Genomic DNA, 21,158 nt, shown 5'->3' with positions numbered 1-21,158 from the left:
ATAGGATAAGGAGTAGGCCATTCAACCCATCGATCCTGCTCTGCCACTCAAACAGATCATGGCTGATCATCTACCCCTGCACCATTTTCCCCATATCCTTTGATGTTATTAATATTCAGAAATCTATTGATTTCTGTTTTGAACATGTTGAATGACTGAGTTTCCACAGCCATTTGGGATAGAAAAATCCAAAGACTAAGGGTGGTATTTTCCACACTGAGACTGGAAACTCCCACCCAAGGTCAATGGACCTTTAAATGGTCCATCAAATTGTCCGTCCCGCTTGTAACGATTCCCATGGCCGGCGGGAATGGAAAATTTACCCCAAGGATCATAGAGTCCCTACAGTGCATAAGGAGGCCATTCGGCCCTTTGAGTCTGCACTGACCCTCTGAAAGACCACCCTACCCAGGCCTGTAACCCCTCCTAACCTTTTGGACACTAAGGGGCAATTTTATCATGGCCAATCCACCTAACCTGCAAATCTTTGGATCTTGGGAGGAATCTGGAGTACCCGGAGGTAACCCACACAGACACAGGGAGAACGTGCAAACTCCACACAGACAGTCAGCCAAGGCTGCAATCGAACCTGGGTCCCTGGAGCTGTGAGGCTGCAGCGCTAACCACTGTGCCACCCTGCCGCCTAAGTATGATAATAGTCATTATAGATAGGAAGTAACTAACCCACTGTGCCTTTAGTATTAGTGCTCTTTGCGCTGTTTAATTAGGGATTCAAACCAGCTCATTCCAGTTCTGTAGCCCCTCACATGACCTGCTTAGGGTTGACTTTCTGCTGACCTGAGGAAAGCTTCTTCGACTTCCTAGATTCCGTACCCATGGCAGTAATTGGTCCTTTAAAACGCTGTGGTTGTATGATTCAAATTCCATTGAAGCTAAGCCTCCTCCTTAAACATAATTAACTTTGGTTAGTACTCATAGCTACATTCATGCCAATTAATTTAATTCTGTTTTGCATTTAGTGTGCTCAGGCAGTCTGTTCTATGTCTACAGCAATTTAGTTGGTGTTGCTCTTGCTTTATCTTTCCATTCACTGTTGTCTCCGATATATGATGCCCATACATTAAGATGTTAACCTGTTATGTTACACACCATCATACAAGATTGAGACTTATGGAATTATTGCACAATCTGCCCTCTTGCATATCGGGCCTATTTATTAACAAACATTTTGTACTGTTTATTTTAAACGAAGACATAAAACAAAAATCTGAAGAACATGTCAATTGCACAGCACAAATTCGACCCTTGTTATCCTATTGGTCTGGGCTGAGTTGAGGAGTAAAGACAGCCAATCAGAAAGTGCCTTAATTAACTAATTCTGTCAGTTAAGTGTGTCGGCCAACCAGAGGGTGCGTTAGTCCAGTATGCCAGCCTATCAAAAGGCTTGTTAAACCAGTTTGCCACAGCCAATCAGAGGGTGTGTTAATCCAGTATGCCAGCCAGTCAGAGGATGTGCAACTTCCCTGTGCCAACCAAACAGGGGGCACATTCATCAAGTGTGCCAGCTGGTCAGGGCATGGGCTAATCCAGTGTGCCAGCCAGTCAGAGTGTGCGTGTTCACTCACTGTACCAGTCAGGCAGACGGTTTGCCAATGCACTATGGCGGCAAGTTACCAAATATAGCTTTATAGATACTAATTTCAAGTCAGAACTTTGCAGAACAGCTGAAACATTTCCTCATAAACGACTCTTCAGAATAATTGTATCGAGTAAATGTTACACATTAACACACTCAATGCAGAGCCTGGCGCAGCAGGACTGTTTAACTAAAGACCACACTGGCTATCATTAATAGGGATCACTTATTGGGAGTGCTATGTTGTAAATATGACCCTTTAAGTAAAAGAGATATGCATTTCTCAAGCCTTTTCTGTCTCTGTATGCTCCCTTTGTTTCATGAGTAACATCACTGATCATGACCTACGGTATTCATCGAAAGGTCACAAACAGTACGAGTATTATCTTGATTCATAATTGCCATTTCTGTATATTCATTGTCCAATGATTTTTTATCTTTTAACAGAAAACGTTTCTTCACTTGCAGGTAAAAAGGAATAAACAGAGCAAAACAGATTACTCCAATTCCTGCAGCCACTCCGAAGTAGATATACCTGCAAATATATGGAAGGACGTGAGAGAGAATTAAAAAATAATACGCCATTCGATTGTTCATCTACTTATTTGCGGCTTTAAATAAATCAATTTGACTTTTTAAATTGAGGCATGGTAGCACTATCCTATACAAATAACAAACTGAGGTTGATTAGTACTCCCACATGGGATTATGGCTTCACGAGAAGCAGGCTCCTTTGGGAGTAACAGCGGAGATCCTTGTACCTGTCCACTTACGGACCAGAGTTTATCTGAATTTGGTGGGAAAGAGGTTAAAAGAGATGGCTAACTGCCTTCTTGAACGTTTGCAGTCCCTGTGGTCTGGGTACACCCACAGTGTTGTTAAGGGCGGCACGGTAGCACAGTGGTGAACACTGTTGCTTCACAGTGCCAGGGACCGGGGTTCGATTCCCTGCTTCGGTCACTGTCTGTGCAGAGTCTGCACGTTCTCCCCGTGTCTGAGTGGGTTTCCTCCGGGTAATCCGGTTTCCTCCCGCCAGTCCCAAAAGACTTGTTTGTTAGGTGGATTGGACATTCTGAATTCTCCCTCAGTGTACCCGAACAGGCGCCGGAGTGTGTCGACTGGGGGATTTTCACAGTAACTTCATTGCAGTGTTAATTTAAGCCTACTTGTGACACTAATAAAGATTGTTGGGAGAGAATTCCAAAATTTTGAATCCGTGACAGTGAAGGAATGGTGACATATTTCCAAGTCAAATGTTGGTGTTCCCAGATATCTGCTGCCCCTGTACTTCCAGGTGCTGTATGTTGCAGGTTTGGAAGGTTGTGTCGAAGGAACTTTGTCAAGTTACTGTAGTGTATCCTGTAGATGATCCACACGGTGTGGCGGTGGTGAAGGGAGTGAACAGTTAAGGAGGTGGATGGGATCTCAAACAAGTGGGCTGCTTTGACCTCTGTGGTGTTGAGCTTCTTGTGTGCAGTTGGTGTTGCACTCATCCAGGCAAGTGGATTGTATTCCGTAACTTCTGATTTGTGCCTTGTAGATGGTACACAGGCTTGTGGAAGTCAGGAGATGAGTTACTTGCTGCAGAATTCCCAGCCATTTGTAGCTATGTCATTTATATGGCTGTTTTAATAGTTTCTGCTCAATGGTAGCAGCCAGGAGATCGATGTTGAGGGATTTAGTGATGGTAAGGCCATTGAATGTCAAGGGAAGTTGGTAAGATTCTCTCTTATTGGAGATGCTCATTGCCTGGCAGCTGTGTGACGCGAATGTTAAAATTATACAGTTCAAAGGCCACCATTTAGGTCCAGAAGGGATTGTCTCCACAAGGTAAAAGCATCAGAAAGCTCAGAGACAGGGATCACAGTCAAGTTACATCAGTAACCTGGGATATAAGCAAGCTAATGGGAAAATGCATGTAAATTTTATGAGCTCTATGTGCCATGGAGACACCATGAAGACAAAAGCTTTGACACCCCACACTAGCATATGTTTTAAACATCCGACTGTCATTATGGAAACTTTAGCAACCGTACCCATAAAATCCACCTCACAATGGAACTCTAGTGCCAGACGTGGAGTGGGTATTTCATTCCTCTCCCCCCTACCTTCCCCCATTATCCCCCCCACTCCCACTGCACCCCCCTCCCGCCCCCCTTACCACTGCAACATTCTGCTCATTTTATGAGACTGAAAACTTATTTTAAGAGAAAAGTACCTCAGCTTCAGGGAGGGTTTTGATGTGGAAACACTCACACCTGTCAGGCCCGCTTATACTGTTCCGGAATCAGGTTCACTCACCTGGCTGGCAATCTCTGATTTTATACCAGGTTCCACTGAGACTGAGGAAGTGGTTATTCCCAGTTTAGCGAATCCCAAGCCACCCAGGTTTGTGCCACTGGACATGCAAGGAGTGGATGGAAACTCTGTCCCTACCAAGCCGATGTCTTTAGCTCCACCTAATTCTATCTGGATATAGGGATGGAGCCTTTTCATCTCTGCACAGAGCATTGGCTGAGGCATGCAGCTCACCAGCTCCACAATCAGCATTTCTGTAAAATGAAATGGAGGTATTGCCCATGCCAACAAGCTGGCGAGGCAGAGCGGGGCGTTTCGGGAAAAAGTGGGCAACATCGAAAATCCCGAAACAGAGGAGCCCTTTAAAAAGGGTGCCTCGATCTTGAATTTAAAAAAGGACCTCCCACCCCAATCACACAGAGATCGCCCTACAAGCACATGGGCAACCCCCCCACAGACACAGAGTACCCCCTCTACCTCCATGGATAAGGTGAACCCATGAAGAAGCTCCACAGGAGGTGTTTCCTGGCACTGCCCCCTTGGCACTTCAACTTGGCAGTGTCCCCTGGCACTGCCAGGCAGGGCATGGTATGGGGCAGCATCAGAGTGTGATGAAACCTTCAGGAATCCATTTAATCACATTAGCAACCGTAACCGCCGTGAATGTGACTATTGTAGAAGTTTGACAATATCGTGGCATGGCTAATAGGTTCAGTTCAAATGGACTTAAGGCAATGGCTCACCACCAGCTTCCCGCGGGCAATTAGGGATGGGTAATAAATGCTGGCCTTGCCAGCGATGTCTACATCTAGTGAAAGAAAGAATTTAAAAAAGGACCAGCACAATGATTGGCTGCTGTGTCACACTAGGCCTCACAGTCTTTTGGAAATAACAACAAACCTGAACGCATCTGTGTCATACATCCTGCAGGCTCCTCGCCCCCCACATCTGTTGGTTCCCCATTTCAGACAGGTTGTGTCTATCAAAGCTCCAAAGTAAATAGGAGCCGGAATTCCAGCTGGAACAGAAGGAATAGGAGTGTTTTAGAAATATCATTTGGAACAATAGTAACAACAGGCTGATTCCTGGGATGGCGGGATTGCCATATGAGGAGACTAAGTCGGATAGGATTATATTCATTGGAGTTTAGAAGAGTGAGAGGGGATCTCATAGAAACGTACTGTAGCCATCTCAGATGGCCACCTGCAAAGGACCATGGGAATTATGGCCAACCCAGGACTCAGACACACTCAGAGCTTGTGTGTGTATTTGCAACCCAGATAGCTAGACGTGATCAAAATCCCCGCTCGTTTGCATTCTAATGGCCCATTTCCCCAGAACAAAAGGACTGTACTCAGGTAACCGGCGCCACTTCCTTTGCTAAGAAAGCCCAAACAGCCAAGGTCAATGACCGCTCAGGACACGCCCAGCCATCAAGGCACCCGCCCCTTTATTGGCCAAAATCGAAGGCAGTGATCGAAGCCTGTCGAATTATTGGGTCCAAAGCTAAAGATCGCCCCAAAGAGCGCGAAATCCCAGATGGATAAAAAGAGACACAGCCATGTGTTCGGTCTCTCTTGGCCCCGGCCTACGCCTAAAACCAAGTGTAGCATTACGACCAGAAGACAAGTACAAGACCAATGATCGCTACCAGACAGATGAGCCCAGAAGAAACAAAGCCACTTTGTCTGGCAGCCGAACTAGAAGACCTGGCCGATCCTGAAAAAACAGAGCTTCTCCTCACCATCGCCGGTACCAGAGCAGAAGAAATCTTTAAAAAATTTAAGTTCTCCAAGGGGCAAAACAGGAGCGACTTCCAGGCAGTCCTGGACAAATTCGGCAAATACTGTGAGGAAAGCACACTCCAACCAGCAAGGAAAGGTAAGAGAAGCGCCAGTACTCACCTCGAGGCCGAAATCCCAGAGCAGAGAACGATTTTGCGCGACGCCGCGCATGCGCAATCACGAAAATGGCCATCAGTAAAGGAACCACGATCTGCGCATGTGCAAATGCCTCCTACGTGCTACGCCACACGCGTCATGACCTCAGAGGCCCCGGACCACGCCCATTTAAAGGGAAAACGTCCCAAATCAAAGAAAAAATATTTTAAAGCTGTAAAACAACCTTCCTTCACCTGGAATGACAGCACAATGCCTCAAATTGAACCAGGAAATGAAATAAACCTCCGAAGAACCCTGCATCAAGCAGTTACCTATGCCCAAACCGAGTCCGATTCCGACTTCCCGCAGACCAGTGACACCGAGGACCCGAGGGAGCCTTTTCGAATCGCTGTTATAACAAAGAACAGGCTGTCCCCGAATCAAAACCACCAGCCGCTGTCGGTGCACAGCATTGATCCAGACGACGAGTGGTCTGCCACCCTGACGGTCAACCAGAATTCGTCGCCCACCTCAGAAACTTGACTCATGAGTTTTACTCATGAGGTTGGGCTCTTTGATCTGTTCTGTTATCCTGTTTCATCGTTCCAGTAGTTTGTATATAATGTTCATTTCGTTGTTGGTGTGACACCCTATTTCTCTGCACCAGGCACCTTCCCGTGTAAATAGATTAGCCTCATGTACACAGTCATGTAAATAACACGACACACATAGCCAGGCACATTCACTACACAATATTTATTGTCACGCAGGCACATGTTCTTTATATAAAAGGGGGTTGTCATAATATACGCCAGTATATTATGGTGCAGACACACACACACACACACTGATGGACATGCAGTGGGACCAATCAGCACACACAACACCGCAGCCAATCACCAGTGAGAGCACACGCACTATAAAGACAGGGGACAGGAGAGTTCCTGCTCATTCTAGTAGCAGCCAGCTCGGAGCACAGAGCTCACAGCCTGCAACACAGACATTCACCATGTGCTGAGTGCATCACCTGGTTAGGGCTAGGCAAGGGTCAACAGTTACAGCTGGTATTGCATTTACCCACAGTTCAAGTATGTTAACATAGTTAACCTTATAATAAAATAAGTTGCACCACTTCAAGTGTTGGTGACCAATTTGTGATCCAGAACACCCAACACATCAATAGGAATCTGCGTTTATTAAACCAACTTAATCTAATGTTTTCCCTTGTTCACTATGCCCCCTTTCCAACCATGGACTTCAATAGTTTATAATTCATCACAGGGACAACTTAATTTTGTGTACAGAATAGCTAGTGCCCTAGGTTTGGGAATATTATGCACACCCGTATCTAAAGCATTATTTTCTGAGGCTTATAGAGGGCCGGATTCTCCGGTCGGCGACGCCAAAATTGCGTTTGGCAATCAGCCGGAGAATCACAGTTCCCGACCAAATTGGGGGCGGCGACGCCTTTGTGATGCTCCGCCCCCTCCAAAGCCGAGTACGCTGCGTGACGTATCGACGGCCTCAGGACATTGCCTGAGGCTCGCCCCCCGATGCTCTGCCCCCGACCGTCGGAGTTCTCGACGGCGTGGGTCTCTCATGGTCCTATCCGTCTGGAACTCAGCGGGGCGGCTGCGGACTCAATCCAGTGGTGCCACAGTCGGGGGAGGGCCGATCCGCGGGGAGGGGGAATTTTATCGGGGCATTGTTTGGAGGGTGGTCCGGAGCGCATGGGCCAGCCAAAGGGGGGGGGCACTGTATTGCGAGACGGGACAACACGCGGCACGACGCAGCTGCTGCAGGCCTCCGCCGTGCACATGCGTGGCCACGGATCTGGCAATTCCCTGGGCTGTATCGGCAGCTAGAGCTGGGTGCTCTAAGTTGCCGACATGTTAGCCCCCAGCAAAACGGAGGATCGGTGGCCATTTAACGCCAATTTTCCCGGCGTAAAACGCCACCGTTCCCATGCCGGCGTGGGGACATAGCCTCAAAATCAGAGAATCCAGCTCTAAGTCTTTCATAATAATCAGTAAACGCCTTAAATACATGAGTACTTCTTCTGTTCATTATTTCTAGTGGAAATGGAGAAAGAAAATCAAAACAATTATCTCCAAAAGTAACAGTGGAAATCTTCATAAATGTATTTACGTACAATCACTACAGTGCAGAAGGAGGCCATTAAGCTCACTGAGTCTGCACTGACCCTCAGAAAGGATACCCTACCTAGGGTCAGACCCCCACCTCTCCCCTTAACTCAGTAACTCCACCTAACCTAACATCTAGGACACTAAGGGACAATTAATTATGGCCAATCCACCGAACCTGCACACCTTAGGACTGTGGGAGAAAACCAGAGCACCCGGAGGAAACGCATGCATATATGGGGAGAAAGTGCAAACGCCACACCGACCGTCACCCAAGGCCGGAATTGAACCTGGGTCCCTGAAACTGTGAGGCAGCAGTGCTAACCATTGCGCCACCGTGCCCCCCCCCCCATGTTACTTTCCTTTTTAGCTGTACTTATAGCTGCACATGGTGTGAAATTGTTCAGGCCTGATTTTAACCTCGGGAACCAGATGTGAAAGAGTTGGGCTCTGGTTGGTTGTCTGATTTACATAACAGCACCAACTTATATTTATATATAATAAAATGTTCTGAGGCAGTTCACAAAATAAAAACAAAATATGACGCTGAGCCACGTAACGAACTAATAGGTCAGATGACCATAAGCTTGGTCAAAGATGTAGGTTTTATGGAACGTCTTCAAAGAGGAAAGTGAGGTGAAGATACGGAGAGGTTTAAGAAACATATTTCAGAGGTTAGAGCTGAGGCAACTGAAGACACGGCAACAAGCAATTGGAATTGGTGATGTGGAAGAGGCCAGTATTGAAGGGGTGCTGGGACCTCACAGGGCAATGGATCTGGAGAAGAGTACAGAGATGCTGGGCAGGATGAGGGACCTGAAAACAAGGATGATAATTAATAAAAAAACAACAGGAGCCATGTAGGCCTGTGAGCTCAAGGGTGAGTTTTGGATGACCTCAAGTCGAGAGAGAGTAGAACGTGAGAGACCACACAGGAGTGCATTGGAATAGTCAAGTTCAGGGATATTGCAGGCACGAATGAGGGTGTCAGCAGCAGGTGAGCTGAGACGGAGACAAAGTTGGGTGATGTGACAGAGATTAAGCACATGACTGACTTCAAACAGAGTGGAAAATCAGCCAGGGTATAAACCGAGCGACCCAGCCCAAAGCACCCCGTTCTTGCTGGCTGGATTAGATCACAATTGGGAGCAGTTGCTGAAAGAAACATATTTTCAAAATACAGTTCACCAGACAAAACTCACCAAACATTCTTATAATCAAACTGTATATGCCGATAGCCAGTGGTTTCAGTTCTGGATCAACAGACCTGATGGAAGCAACAGAACAATTCAATCAGTGTAAAGACAATGAATTACTGCCCAAACATTCCAGCAATGCTGCTTAGTTTAATATTTTGATTGGGTAGGTGAGATAACATGGGGAGGAGGCTTGTGTGCAGTGTAAGCACTGTCATAGATCTGTTGGGCTGAATGGCCTGTATCTGTGCAATTGTATGTCTTTCTGGCTGTCTCCCACTCACAAGCGTTACTATTACATTTAGAGCTATTATGGTTATCGTATGACTTCAGCACAAAAGCAACTCCCCAAACCAAAGGATTTGGTAACAACTTAACAAGGGTTTTGGCCTATAACTCTCTCCTTTATCCTCAGGATTGCTCTTTTGACACCTGTTTTAGTTCTCTTGCCTGCAGGGGATCATACCATTAGCATAAACGTTTTCTAATTATTTTGGAAACTTGTATTAATTTGTAATTAGCAATAACTGGCATTAGGCATAACCCAGTAGCAGGGTTCTTGTCTCGGAGTCTGAAGGTTGCAAGCATAAAATCCAGACTGGACCTTCAGTGCAGAATTGAGTGAGCACTGCACTGTAAGGTGTGCTAGATTTTGAATTGCATATCAAATTATTGTCTCTCCTGCCCTCTCCGATGGGTATAAATGGTCAAATGGTCTTGACACTCTTCGAAGGAGAGTAGGTGGGGTGTGTGTGGGGTGGGGGGGTTTCTCCCGGGTGTCCTGACAATATATACCCCTTAAACAGCACCTAAAAAGCAGATGACCTGGTTGCTTATCGCACACAGACTGCTGTGTGTACTACATTACAGCAGTGACCACACTCCAAGTGTGCTTCACAGTTGTAAAGCACAATGGGAGGCCTCGAGACTATAGAATATAGAAATGCAAGCCCTTTTTCATCATTACGCAGTAGTAATTTTCAGTGCTTAGAGTTTGGGGAATTCAGACCAAACAGCTTTCCTTATTAGGTGCTCCATGAAGATACAATTTATTTTCTAAAGGTGTTCTGGAAAACAGGCAGAATGAAAGTTAAGTTTCTGTACCATTATTTTTTAGAACTACATACCTACTGGTCCGTTTTTCTGCAACACACACACACGAACATACATACACACATGGACATACATGCACACACACAGCACACATAACCAGGCAGACACACATGGACATGCACACATATGCACATGTTTACACATGCATGCACATGCACCCACACATGAACATGTGCACATACATGCATGCAAACACACATACACACATCCACACACACATGCACAAACACACACACACATGCGGGGAGACATGGCACAGTGGTATTGTTATACCTGCGTGGGTTTCCTCCGGGTGCTCTGGTTTCCTCCCACAGTCCAAAGACATGCAGGTTAGGTGGATTGGCCATGATAAATTGCCCTTCGTGACCAAAAAAGTTAGGAAGGGTTATTGGGTTACGGGGATAGGGTGGAAGTGAGGGCTTAAGTGAGTCGGTGCAGACTCGCTGGGCCGAATGGCATCCTTCTGCACTGTATGTTCTATGTTCCATTGTCACTGGACTAATAATCCAGAAACCCAAGGTAATGCTCTGGACCCGGGTTCGAATCCCACCATGGCAGATGGTGAAATTTGAATTCAATAAAAATCTGGAATTAAAAGTCTAATGATGGCCATGAAACCATTGTCGATTGTCGTAAAAATCCAGCTGGTTCGCTAATGTCCTTTAGGGAAGGAGATCGGTCATATTGACCTGGTCTGGCCTATATGTGACTCCAGACCCACAGCAATGTGGTCGATTCTTAAATGCCCTCAGGGATGGGCACTAAATGCTGACCCAGCCAGCGACGCCCACATCCCATGAGCAAATAAAGAAAAACAAACACGCACACATGCACACATACATACACATTTTCAATTACCGATGCTGAGTGAGCATGGTTAATATGTTAATATACGCAATCTGTGAATTCTTCCCTGTAATTACTCATAACACCCGGAGTCAGGTTCCTGTAAATACCATACTTCAAGGTTCTTAAATCATGCCACACCGGCCAATTATCATAATTACAAAGCAGCATTTTTCTAAATTAGTTTTGGTGCTGTGCAATACTTAATCATTTCGAGTGTTTAACTCAGGTAAATGGCAAAACATTAGTCATTCAATTAATATAATTACAATTATATCATAAATGAACCCACATGCAATTAAATCAACTTTACGTAAACATTGTTGGCTGAACAGTTTTTAACTCTATAAATTATATAATTACAACAATAACAATTTATATGACCAAAACATAATTCCTTTATTTGGCTAAGGATCCATATCCCAACTGATGGATTTATTTGCAAGTAATTACGAATGCAATGTCACTCAAAATACTAAATGGGCATATTGGCACTTTGATTAATTAGAGACATCAGAATATAGATGGGTGATAATGGATGTTATTTAGCAGAAGGAGCTGACGCAATGTCCCAGTAGACTTCAGAATAAAACACAATATTACCCCAGCAATTCTCAATCAATGCAAAAAACCCCAAGAGGTAGAGGCAATAGGCAGTTAACCATTGTTTACCTTATAAACTCATGTAAACGGCGAATGTTTGAGACTATTTTGAAGGCAATAAGGGATCAACTTTTACATGGGTCTGGATTCTCCGTTTCAGCGACTAAGTGAGGAGCATGTGTAGTCTTTTACGCCCCAAAAATCGGCATGAAACCATCACGGACTCCGGGACCGGTGAGGGGTTAGTACCGGCACCGAGAGAAACTCCCGCCTCTCGTGCCATAAACAGCCGGAGAATGGCGAGGTCACGGGCCGCGTATGCGCACGGCTGACGACCTGCAGCGGTCGTGCCGTACAACGTGGTGTGGACTGTGCACGGACCCAACCCGCCATTCGCGCCCCCACAGCCCACCCACTGGCTACCCCCTGGCCACCCCCCACCAGTCCACTCAGCCCTCGCTGAAGCCCCCCAGCCAGCAGCACAGATCCCTCCAATTCCCAGCTTGTCTGTGCGGAGTCTGCACGTTCTCCCTGTGTCTGCGTGGGCTTCCTGCAGGTGCTCCGGTTTCGTCCTACAAGTCCTGAAAGACGTGCTGCTAGGTGAATTGGACATTCTGAATTCTCCCTCTGTGTACTCAGGCGCCGGAATGTGTGACTAGGGGCTTTTCTCAGTAACTTCATTGCAGTGTTAATGTAAGCCTACTTGTCACAATTAAGATTATTTTAAAAAAGCATAAAAATGGTATAATTTGGGTTTATCTTTAAGACATGAATTCAACAAGTAATAGTGAAATTTTAAGGGCACGATTCAGCCAAATAATTTCAAAGTTTCATTTTGGACGGGTTTGGTGTGGTGTTTAAATCGGCCGCAGTGGTGAGATCGTGGAACTTAGTTCCCAAAATGAGTCCCCATGTGAATCTCACCATACCTGGCTCCCCCGCCGTCTGATACATGGACTGGCTTCTCGGCGCCGGGGTTGAGAGGCAGGGCACCCTGCTCCCCAGAAGGAGTCGGAGAACCAGCAGCAGGGTCAGCAATGCCACCAGGGAGGCAGTGGCAGCTGCAGTGACTCCGGGCAGCATGACCAGGAGAACCATCGTCCAATGTCGCAAGAAGACAAATGACCTCCAACAAACTGCAAGGGTAAGTTGCTACCTCTCTGGAGTCCAATCCAGCTGCCCCTCCATCACAAGGTGAGCCCCAGCGCCCTATGGGCACCAGTTGGGAGGAGGGAGTGCTGTAGGCTGACCCAGAGCCCCCCTACAGGGAGACAACGCCAGGGGCGAGGATGACCGCCTCTCTGGTACTCCGGGTATGCCAGGCCCTCTCCACCCCCACTTGTCCTCCATCCTCCAGCTGGTCCCAAGGGTCCTCCCCAGGCTCATCCTCCAGCTCTTCCTGGTCCGGCTGTTCCTCTTCCTCCTTAGGTGGCTGCATGTTCCACCACCTCCAGCAGGTCGTACTGCTGCTATGCCAGGTTGTGGAGGGCACAGCAGACCACCAAAAGTGGGCAATCCTCCAGGGGTATGCTGCAGTGCATCACCAGAGTGGTCAAGGCATCGGAACCGCATTTTGAGCAGTCCGATGCACCACTGAACGATAGCCTGTGTGACCACATGGGTCTCATTGGATCATTGTATCGGGTCTCCGCATCGGTCACTGGCCTCCGTACTGGCGTCATCAGCCAGGACCTAAGTGGGTACCATTTATCCCCGCTTTAACCCCCAAGAACCAACCGTTGTCCCTCAGGAATCTCTGACTGCCCCAGGATGTAGCTGTCGTGCACATTTCCTTTGAAACGTGCACACACATGCATTATTTTTATGTGGTGGTCACACACAAGCTGGATGGTCAGGGAGTGGACCCCTTCCTGCCAATGAAGGATGGTCCCGGACCGCATGATGCATGCAAGGCGACATGCATGCCATATATTACCCCTGGATCTGGCACATCTCGCCGATGTCGGAGAATCCTGCTGCCCGGGCATCCTGTGCTTAGCCCAGGTCAAGGTTTATGCAGTCGGCTGCCCAGCTAAACAGGGCACTTCATGGATGCACTTGTGGGCTGTAGGTTGGGAAATGCCAAACAAATCCCCGCTCAAGCCCTGGAATGATCCCGAGACGTAGAGGTTCAGGGCTGCAGTGACCATGACGGCGACAGGAGCAGGTATCCTCCTCCTCCACGTGGTGCCAAGTCCACAAGGACAGGGCACAGGTGCTGCACTGCCCCTTTGTTGAGGCAAAGCCTCCTGCGTGACATGCTGTCTGTCATCTGTTCGAAAGGCCAGTGACGCCTGTACATCCTGCCCGATTTCCAAGATAGCTACTCATCTCCTCAGATCCCCATAGCAGCTACTGAGCCAGCTTCACATTTTTAAATAGGTGTATTAAACAATGCCTGTGTGACCACTTGCTGGGGAGGTGGTTAGATCATGGGATGCCATTCGTTAGGGGGTCCTTCCCATTAATCTGCTGGAGATTGGTCTTAATTGGTGATTATTGGTTTCTCACCAAGCTGCGATGGGATCCTGATCTCGGCAACTGGAGCAGGCCGGTTAGATCGGAAACCGATTGGCACCCAGCGTCGTTCACAATTTTGGCCACCCATGCTATCTAACTGGACCTCTCGTTCTCTCGTCCGACACGACGAGGCCATTAGATTGTGCCTCCCATGACATTATTTTAGAGAAAAACAAGGGGCTGGATTCTCCGTGGCCCGACACGTGATCGGCGATCGGATGGAGAATGCATTCCGATGCCGGAATCGGGGTTGGCGCCGGTTGGACACCGGTCCACCATGCTCTGCCCCCTCCAAAACAGCGCAACATGACACGCGCCGCGCAAAGTTTCAACACCGTTGGCGCATCGTCAGCTGGCCCACCTGCGATGCTCTGCCTCCTATGGGCCGAGTTCCCGACTGCGCAGGCCATATGTGGTCCTGAGTGTGCGGGAACCTGGCATGCCGGCTGCGGACAGTGTCCAGCGCTGCCACACTCAGCTGGAATCCGTGCCACTGGCTGGGGGGGGGGGGGGGTTCTGTTCGGGCTGGGGGGACTGGTGGGGGGTGGCCAGGGGTTGGGCTGTGGGGTTGTGGTTGGCAGGTTGGTTTTGCGCACGGCCACGCGCCATGTTTTGCGACATGACCGGCGCAGGTCATCAGCCGCGCGCATGAGCTCTCCGGCCGTTTTGGCACAATCCACTCAACGCCGGTGCTAACCCCTCACCGGTACCAGAAGCAGTGAGGGTTTTGTGATGATATTTTTGGTCGTGAAAGTCCACTCATGCCCCACTGGTTTCAACCATCTCCCAAACGGAGACTCCAACCCAAGGTTTCCCGTCGATGTCCTGGCCGATATTAATTGTTCAACCAATATCACTGAAAATCAGTTTATTTGAACATTGGATCATTGCTATTTTTGGGATCTTGCTGTATGTAAAATGTTTGTCGTGTTTCTTACATTAATTCAGTGATTTCAAAAGTACTTAAGTGGCTATAAAGCCCTTGGGGACACCCTGCGTTCATGGAAGGAGGTACATAAATACATAAATTCTTTATGGCTCTATTTATTCCAATTCCAGCCATTGATTCAATAAAACAATTTTACCTCATGAGTAGCTCAAACTCAGCCATGGCTCCAAAAGAAAAGGCGAAAGATTCGAACACTGTTACTACCAAGTAATATGGAAAGACTTTGTTGCAGTCCTCCGTTCTTGAGCATTGTCCCAGAATCGCAGAAGAATTGACAGCCATTGAATGGGAAATACAGCTGCAGTTGTGGAATTCCTGTGTAAAAAAGGCTCAAAGTCATAATTTTACTGGGAGAAAACATGGTCGGGAAATGTAAGGGTGATGGGTGAATGTGATTTTTAGCAGTTAAGTTATGGCGAGCAAAGTTTTAGATGATCACAGATTGTTGTAGGATGCAAGGTCAGAGGCAGCCCAAGATAGCACTAGATCAGTGGGCGGTGGCATGGTGGCATAATGGTTAGCACTGCTGCCTCACAGCTCCAGGCACCCGGGTTCAATTCCGGCCTCGGGTGACTGTCTGTGTGGAGTTTGCACTTTGTCCCCGTGTCTGCGTGGGTTTCCTCCGGGTACTCCGGTTTCCTCCCACGGTCCAAAGATGTGCAGGTTAGGTGGATCGGCCATGCTAAATTGCCCCTTTGCTTCCAAAAGGTTTAGGTGGGGTTACTGGGTTATGAGGATAGGGTGGAGGCGTAGGCATAGGGTGCTCGTTCCAGGGCAGATTCGATGGGCCAAATGGCTTTCTTCTGCACTGTAGGCATTCTACGAATTCTATAAATAGAACATTATTGATCAATGGATAGGATCAGGGAGAAATCTTTCCACTTTCTAGAGCTTGCTTGGCACAGAGGAATACAGTTGTGCCTGTTGGAAGCCAAATATGTCTGCCTCAGGATATTTTATTTTCATTTATGGCAACATCCAGCCTAGGCCAGCACTGCCCTTGAACTGAGTAGCTTTCTATTTCAGGAGGCAGTTAAGAGTCAATAGTGAACAGAGACATTAGTGAACCAGATGGATTTCTACGACAATCGACCTCAATAGACTTTTAATTCCAGATTTTTATTGAACTCGATTTTCACCAAATGCCAGGGTGGAATTTGAACCCGTATACCCAAAGCATTACCCTGGGTTAAGGATTACAAGTCCAGTGACAATACCACTATGCCATTGCTTCCCCTCATGACAGGAGTTCCTCAGGGCAGCTTCATGGGCCCAATTATCTTCAGCTGCTTCAATGACTTCCCCTCCATCGTAAGGCCAGTAATAAGGCTGCACAGTGTTCAGTTGCATTTGCAATTCCTCAGATAATCATGCAATCCATGCCCATATGCAGCAAGACTTGGGCAACATCCAGGCTTGGATTAAAAAGTCGCAAGTAACATATCCACCATCAAGTGAGGAGAAATACCCTGAACAAAAAAGAGAGGCTAGCCATCTTCTCTCCACATTCCATAATATTCCATTGAGCCCCTCTGGAGATTAACTTCCTGGGCATCAGCATTGACCAGGAATACAACTGGACTAGCCACATCAATGCTGTGCATACTAAAGTAGGTCAGACACTGGGTATTCCATGGATGGTGGCTTCCCTTATGACAAGTCAAAGGCTCTACACCACCACAAGGCCTAACTGTGATGAAATGCTTGCTAGTGCTTCAAAGATATTTTAATTACATATTTTTGGTGTTCTATTGTCATCATATTCCTGCATAAATTCAGATACAGAATGATTTTAAGAAACAATTCAGGAAACCGTGCATGTACCTTCTTGGGGCAGCACGGTAGCATTGTGGATAGCACAATTGCTTCACAGCTCCAGGGTCCCAGGTTCGATTCCGGCTTGGGTCACCGTTTGTGCGGAGTCTGCACATCCTCCCCGTGTGTGCGTGGGTTTCCTCCGGGTGCTCTGGTTTCCTCCCACAGTCCAAAGATGTGCAGGTTAGGTGGATTGGCCATGATAAATTGTCCTTAGTGTGCAAAATTGCCCTTAGTGTTGGGTGGGGTTACTGGGTTATGGGGATAGGGTGGAGGTGTTGACCTTGGGTAGGGTGCTCTTTCCAAGAGCTGGTGCAGACTCGATGGGCCGAATGGCCTCCTTCTGCACTGTAAATTCTATGATAATCTATGGATAGCCAACTCCCTCCTTGGATATCCATATATATCAGTATAGGACCATTAACAACAACCTCATTGTTTACTGTGGCACTTTTCTTCATTTAGGGAGGCTCCTGCATCCATCTTTCCGTAATAGGGGCAGCACGGTAGCCTTGTGGATAGCACAATTGCTTCACAGCTCCAGGGTCCCAGGTTCGATTCCGGCTTGGGTCACTGTCTGTGCGGAGTCTGCACATCCTCCCCGTGTGTGCGTGGGTTTCCTCCGGGTGCTCAGGTTTCCTCCCACAGTCCAAAGATGTGCAGGTTAGGTGGATTGGCCATGATAAATTGCCCTTAGTGTGCAAAATTGCCCTTAGTGTTGGGTGGGGTTACTGGGTTATGGGGCTAGGGTGGTGGTGTTGACCTTGGGTAGGGTTCTCTTTCCAAGAGCCGGTGCAGACTCGATGGGCCGAATGGCCTCCTTCTGCACTGTAAATTCTATGTAAAAATCTATGTAAAATAAGTGGATGGTCAACACCATGTTTGCTGTTTGTCGAATCATCGCTCCATTTCTGTCAGATGTGTTTTGGTAATTGGTTGCTGTTCATTCCTGAGGAAAGGGTTACATCACTGCTCCATAGAGTCCACTATAATCCACCAGGCCTATCGGTGAGTCAGGTTTCATGAGACTTGTTTACATTGTTTTACTAAATATTATATGGACAATACTTGCTGCAGAACCTTCCGGGCACAGCTTGGACTGAGCAGTTCAATCATAGAATCCCTACAGTGCAGAAGGAGGCCATTTGGGCCATCGAGTCTGCACCAACCCTTCAAAAGTGCACTCTAACTAGGCCCCACTCACCCGCCCTATCCCACAACCCCACCTAACCTGCACATCTTTGGACACTAAGGGGGAATTTTACATAGTCAATCCTCCTAACCTGCGTATCTTTGGACTGTGGGAGGAAACCGGAGCTCCCGGAGGAAACTCACGCAGACACAGGGAGAAAGTGCAAACTCCACATAGACAAAGCCAGAATTGAACCCTAGTCCCTGCAGTTGTGAGGCAGCAGTGCTAACCACTGTGCCACTCAGTTATCTACAAACCCTTCAAAACCCTACCTAAACGCTTCAGATAATGAACACAGTCATCTTGACCTCAAAGGATGAATTTATACAGGTTATATACCCATTTGGATTATCTGGCCAATTGTTCAATTGAAGCAGATACAATCTGAATACAGAACCTCACTGAATGAATTGCTTGCACATTCTTGCAAGTGTGAAAAAAATATTTCATTTAATCCATGCCCTCACATTAAATGGAACATCATTCCTCAGTGCTTATTTCAACTCTTATCTCAGTAAAGCCAAGAATGAACTTTTCTTTGATCAGCAACATGACATTTGCTTTTATGTTCTTCCAGATGTTGAGGTTGAGGTTGAGGCCTTGTAGGTTTGTGCCATGGTGGACAACCCTGTGTAAATCATCGCCTGGTGCAGTTCAGGAGCCCCACTCTGTTGCGGCATCACTACAAAGGAAGAGAGTGGGCTGAGAAGGCGCATAATTCATTGTTCTTCACTGAACCTTCTTCCCGGCCAGCTGAGCTTTTTATTTTTGTTCACCTATTCCAATGCCCGTCCAAACAGTCAGCCTCCAGAGGTCACGGCCATCGGTGATTTGTCAGTATAAATGTCCAGCATCTCCATATCCCACTTTCAGGTATCCTTGTAGCAAAGGTATTAGTGCCCAGAAGGCTGTGATCCAGCAGCCAGTTCTATGTGCAGAAGGTCTCTGGATATGGGGGCGTCATCAACTACTACCTTTTTTAGAATACATCAAAAATAAATGGAAGACCTGAAGTGATTACACTTCACTTCATTCTTGAAAACCTAAATATTTTCACATCGACCTTCACAAGGAATTTCCATTATGTCGCAATTCAGTTCTGGGAATGAACACAAAGTTATCCGGGCGGATGGGATAAAGTGTTTTCTTACCATCTTTACCCCTGTTCCACTCGACGATTTGCAACCAGCAAGACAAGGAGAAACATAAGTCATCCCATTTCCAGCACAGATAGGTTCCCACTCTGTCCTCGAGCACAGGCAGTCAACGTTACATTGGGAGAATAAATTGTGCTCCTCGTATGTGGTCTCTGTTACTCTGAAATACAGCAGCAGAAGAAGTATGCTAAATGTGCGAGTGTGTTTAACAGTTGATCTAAATTTGATGAGGAGAAAAATACATCAACTGGATGTGTGAGAACTGACGACAAATAGCCGAGTTCCAAATCTTAGATCGGGGCAGAAGGAGACTATTCACATCCTTGAGCCAGTAGAGCCATTTGACTGGATCATAGCCGATCTGCGTCTTAACTCCATTTCCCAACCTTGGTTTTGTCCACCTTAATAACCTCACCTAATGAAACCTCATCAATCTCAGTTTTGAAATTTCCAACTCACCCAGCCGCAACAGCAGCTGGGGGTGAGAGAGTCTCAGATTTCCACATCAATTATGTGAATAACAAACAATGACAAGAATCTGCATTTATATAGCACCTTTGATGTAACAAATCACTCCATCATGAAAAGCCAGTGCAGAAACCATCGCCCTAATGGCCTCTTTCTGTGCCATAACAATTCTGTGATTCTGTGGCAATGATTCACAATAGCATTGTCAAAACTTGACACTGAGCCAAATAATGTGATATTAGGGTAGATGATCAAAAGCTTGGTAAAAGAATTAGGTGTTTAAGGAGTGTCTTAAGGTACGAAGAAGAGGTGAAGAGGGAGAAAAGTTTAGAGAGGGAATTCAAGAGTTTAGGGCCTCAGTAACAGAAGTTGTGGTGCAGTGGGTAGCCCCCCTGCCCAGAGCCAGAGGCTTTGTGTACCATTCCAGCAGTGGGATTTTCCAGCTCTTCCCACTGGTGGGGTTTTCCAGTCCTACCCAAGGCGAACTCCCACAATGGGTTCCCCAGTGGCGGGGCAGGCAAGCCATACAAACGCCATAGATCTCAGCGGGACTAGAAGATCCCTCTGGTGGCGAATGGCGAGCTGCTTCCGCCTTCGGAAAACACGTCACAGCGGGGGCCAGAAAATCCCGACCCAGGACTTGATGGCCAAGGAAGGCCCATTCATAAGGTGACCAAACCTGTAAGCCAACCTGTAGACCCTTCAAATACACCTATGGCAAATGGCAAGAGCAGGAGAGACTCCTGGTCAGCTATGCTTGATGCGGAGTCGCACCCCACAAGCTATAGCCTCTGGCTTCAGGCTAGCGGCTGGTTGCATGAAATCTAATGTACGGAAAATAGACGTAAACATCTGCTTTTTCAGCACATGCATCTCTCAATGCGCAAAGTGTTCTCATCTATTGCAACAGAGAAACAATGGGTAACTGGGACATGGCACGAGTAAGGATATAGGCAGTAATTATTGGATAACCCCAAAGATTTGAATGGTGGAAGATTGGCTGCCTAACAGGAATGTGGGGCCTAGGCGAGGCAGCCAGAGCTGCAGTGTGGGGCCTAATCGAGGCAGCCTGAGCTGCAGTGTGGGACCTAGGCGAGACAGCTGGAGCTGCAGTGTGGGGCCTAGGTGAGGCAGCTGCAGCTGCAGTGCGGGGCCTAATCGAGGCAGCTGGAGCTGCAGGGCGGGGCCTAATCGAGGCACCCGGAGCTGTGGTGCAGGGCCTAGGCAAGGCAGCTGCAGCTGCTGTGCGGGGCCTAATCGAGGCAGCCAGAGCTGGGGTATGGTGCCCAATCGAGGCAGCCAGAGCTGCAGTGGGGGCCAATCTAGAGCTGCGGTGTGGGGTGAAATCAAGGCAGCTGGAGCTGAGGTGCGGTGCCCAAT

The 21,158-nt window shown here is 47.4% G+C and overlaps 1 protein-coding gene across 1 annotated transcript in view; it reads right to left on the bottom strand.

The window, feature by feature from the left end:
* Positions 1 to 1,148: 1,148 nt before the first annotated feature.
* The window catches only part of LOC140388107 (solute carrier organic anion transporter family member 1C1-like), a 68,516-nt gene continuing 48,506 nt past the window's right edge, over positions 1,149 to 21,158 (bottom strand). Inside the window, exons 10-14 of the mRNA XM_072471762.1 lie at positions 19,305 to 19,470; positions 15,283 to 15,461; positions 9,122 to 9,186; positions 4,796 to 4,913; positions 1,149 to 2,132 (exon numbers count right to left, since the gene is read on the bottom strand). Coding sequence (XP_072327863.1) covers positions 1,928 to 2,132; positions 4,796 to 4,913; positions 9,122 to 9,186; positions 15,283 to 15,461; positions 19,305 to 19,470 — 733 coding nt within the window. The 3' untranslated portion in view covers positions 1,149 to 1,927. The remainder of the gene's footprint in view (positions 2,133 to 4,795; positions 4,914 to 9,121; positions 9,187 to 15,282; positions 15,462 to 19,304; positions 19,471 to 21,158) is intronic.

Source organism: Scyliorhinus torazame, chromosome 13 (assembly GCF_047496885.1).
Source record: "Scyliorhinus torazame isolate Kashiwa2021f chromosome 13, sScyTor2.1, whole genome shotgun sequence".
NCBI lineage: Eukaryota > Metazoa > Chordata > Chondrichthyes > Carcharhiniformes > Scyliorhinidae > Scyliorhinus > Scyliorhinus torazame.
Note: the sequence above shows the minus strand (reverse complement) of the source record. Positions and strands in the feature narration are given on the sequence as shown.